Raw genomic sequence first — 3,232 nt, 5'->3', positions numbered from 1 at the left:
AACATAATGCCTCTGCTCACGGCTTGCGTGTTTGCCTAAAGTTTGCTGGATGCTGAAAATTGCTGACAATTTCATGCATTCACTGTCTGTATGGTGTTAATCTTGGGGACTGTCAGAAGGTAAACAGCTGTCTGAATGACAAGTATTGAGGCCAGAAAATGACAGTGGGGATGAGATGCAAGGTGGAAGAGGACAAACTTACTGCCTCAAAAAGAAAGTTTAAGTTAAAGCAGCTTCAAGTCCTCCATGAAAAACAGCCCAAAGAGAAAATGATTTTGCTCTAATGCAGCAGGAGCAGATCAAAACAGCTAAATTCTAGACAAGGGGCACTCACTTGCTGTTTGAGACCCAAAGAAGTTCGTCATAGGATTGGCTTTTGTGGCTGGTTTGGTTTTAGGAGCATCAACCTAAAACAGCAAACACATCAGTAACAAAACTATAGCAATCACTTATTCATTTCATTGTAAACAGCAGTTAATCAAACCAAAGAATATAAAACTGTACCACGGGTGCATCCTCTTTCTGCTCCGACTTAATGTCTTTGCCATTTTCCTGGTTCTTAGGAGCAGTTTTATTTGCAAACATTCCCATGATGCCTTTCTGTGGCTTGGTGGAAGGTTTGGAAGCAACGTTAGCCTCTCCGTTCATGCCAGATTTTTTGTGTTCAGGCTCTGGTGTAGGAGCTCGATGGACTTCTCTCGCCTGCTGCAGCTCCAGAGAGGACATGGGCACTGCACTGGCACAGCGGATCGCACTGTATCTGCAAACAGAGTAGAAGGGACAATAATGCTTTCATGAAGTCTGATTGCTCTACAAATTAAACAGGTTTTATTTGTTTCCCCTTCTAGACTGAATTATCCTTAGTTCCACCACAAATCAACATCAACATACCTGCTGCAGTTCTTCAGATTGTCTTTCACAGCGTCATAGTCAACGCTGTAGAGGGGACCGCTGTCTTTCAGTAAAGCTTTCTGGACACTGTAGACATGGACGCTGACTATTAAGCTCATCTTGGATTTGAAATCTGCAAAAGAAAACATCTGAGATTAGATGATTCTGACAATTCTACAAGAGTCAGCGCTGGTGGTCTGGTAAACATATTTACACACCTTCCAGCTGGTCCTCTTTGACAATTGACACCTTGTGACTCTGGAAGGAGGCACAACATCAGCAACACAAAATAAAAATCTCTGAAATCAGAGGAGTGCACAGAAATATGCAAACCATGACAAACATGAGACTGTTTCTCACCTTTTGGCCATTGTCTACAAACTTCCCCGACACAAGGTAGGTAGCGTGGAGCTGAGCTGAGCTTTCCTTCCTCTTGTGATCCAAATAATGAAAAAGCATCCTGAAGACAAGACAAACATTTTTTCTACTCTATTTCCATGTTTGTTTGTTTTTTAAGTTATTGACAACATACTGTATTCCAAAATCACTAACACTAGATTTTGTTAGATGATATGAAAGTTATCATATCAGAGCTGGGTACTGAACTTTCATATGTCCTGGTTACTGACTGAAATGCAGCTCTTGCAGCACAGAAAGCTGCCAAGTACAGAATGTTTGCAGTGAACACTTGATCAGATTCTTAGCATATTTTGTATTCATTTTTGCCTTGACTTTAACAATAAAGTCATCTACATATAATATCATGCAAAATCTGGATTTTTGGCTTGTTCCCGTTTCTGTAAAGTTTGAACACTGTGCCAGGAGCCTGAAGAGGAGGAGGAACACTCACTGTTTGGCTATGTTGACATGGACTCCCAGAGTGAGACTCAGCCATTTATAGGTGACCTGTTAAATAGAAAACACACGACAGCATTTGTATTTCACTGTCAGTCATATTTGTAAGAGAATATTTATAAGAATTATAAGAATGAGGCGGCTGGGGAAAAAAGAAGGATCTGATGTTTTTCAATTCAAACAAGGAAAGTCATCTAATGTTAGCATTTAATTCGCCAGCCTAACATTAAACGTAATTACAGTTGACGTTACAGTACGTATTGTACCCTAGCTAGCGTTAGCTCACTTGCCATTCTTAGTGACGTTATCCGTTTGGTTTCCATCATAACGCTTGATAAAGATGTTGTTTGGCCAACATAATTGCAGCCTTTAACTCGTATTCGATGTTTAATAAATTCTACAATGTTCGTCGAATGTTACTTCCAACAACATTTGGCGGTTTCAAGGAGTAACAGCAGCTAATCATGTCTAAAAAATACGTTTCTGTTAAATTCAATGCTATTTTCAACATCACTCATAAGCCGAATTCACCAAAATATCCACACAAATGTTACAGAATTGTAAACAACGCTAGGCTTTACTTCACGCCAATGTACATATTTATCAGAAAGTAAACAGGCAGTTTTTCAACGTAGTTCGACGGCTAATTATATCAGGGCTAGCGTCAGTAAAGGCGGCATTATTTAACCCGGAACAACGTTAAAATAGAGGGCACACCACTAATCAAGCGTGCACTTACTATCTTGTTGTGGTCGTTGACAAATTCGTCGATGTTATCCAAATAAAGCTCGTCCATTTTGTTTGATTATCCGTGAATGTGGACGTCTTCTTGCACCGATTCAACTGCGCGGGAAGGTATTTATTTACTTCCTGTTAAATGTCACATGTGCCCGTTCTTACTTCCGGTGGGGTGAGGGGCTGCAGGCTGCCCTCTACAGGACAACGCGGGCTACAGACTGATAATACAGTTTAGGACTAAAGATGGTGATGGAGCTGTTTTCTAATTAGCAACAAACCCATTAAAAGCAGCAGCAATAGTCACATGAGGAGACGTAGACGAAAATAAAAGATACAAAATACAAAATAAAAAAAGTCAGTTATATTTGTCCATTCTATACAAAAATCGGAGGGGCTGTATATAGAAAATAATATTGCTCATGAAAAAAAAATTGAATTTGCACATGGTAATTGTAAATTGCACATGGTAATGTAAGATAGTTATGTACAGTAATGTGTGCACTATTGAACAGTAGATAAATATATATATATGTTACAAAGTAGAAAAAATATATATGTCTGGGCTTGGTGTGAAATGATAGGTAATACTGAAGAAAAATATGTAATATTGAAGAAAAATATGTAATATTGCACAAGATATTGCATGGATGTAATTGCAAGATATTGAAACATAAATCACACAGTAGCGCAAACAGTCTGTTTGTAAGAAAATCTGGAATAACACCAGCCTTTAAACTTTCATACAATC

At 38.9% G+C, this 3,232-nt stretch overlaps 1 protein-coding gene across 2 annotated transcripts in view; it reads right to left on the bottom strand.

The window, feature by feature from the left end:
- Positions 1-2,619, bottom strand: part of pold3 (polymerase (DNA-directed), delta 3, accessory subunit) — a 5,102-nt gene extending 2,483 nt beyond the window's left edge. For both annotated transcript variants that reach the window (XM_041950029.1, XM_041950030.1), the window contains exons 1-7: positions 2,486-2,619; positions 1,742-1,797; positions 1,252-1,351; positions 1,110-1,149; positions 892-1,024; positions 505-760; positions 335-407 (exon numbers count right to left, since the gene is read on the bottom strand). In XM_041950029.1, coding sequence (XP_041805963.1) covers positions 335-407; positions 505-760; positions 892-1,024; positions 1,110-1,149; positions 1,252-1,351; positions 1,742-1,797; positions 2,486-2,542 — 715 coding nt within the window. In that variant the 5' untranslated portion in view covers positions 2,543-2,619. The remainder of the gene's footprint in view (positions 1-334; positions 408-504; positions 761-891; positions 1,025-1,109; positions 1,150-1,251; positions 1,352-1,741; positions 1,798-2,485) is intronic.
- Between the last annotated feature and the right edge of the window lie 613 nt (positions 2,620-3,232).

Source organism: Chelmon rostratus, chromosome 12 (genome assembly GCF_017976325.1).
Source record: "Chelmon rostratus isolate fCheRos1 chromosome 12, fCheRos1.pri, whole genome shotgun sequence".
Taxonomy (NCBI): Eukaryota; Metazoa; Chordata; class Actinopteri; order Chaetodontiformes; family Chaetodontidae; genus Chelmon; species Chelmon rostratus.
The sequence above is the reverse complement of the archived record's forward strand: the minus strand, read 5'-3'. Positions and strand labels throughout refer to the sequence as shown.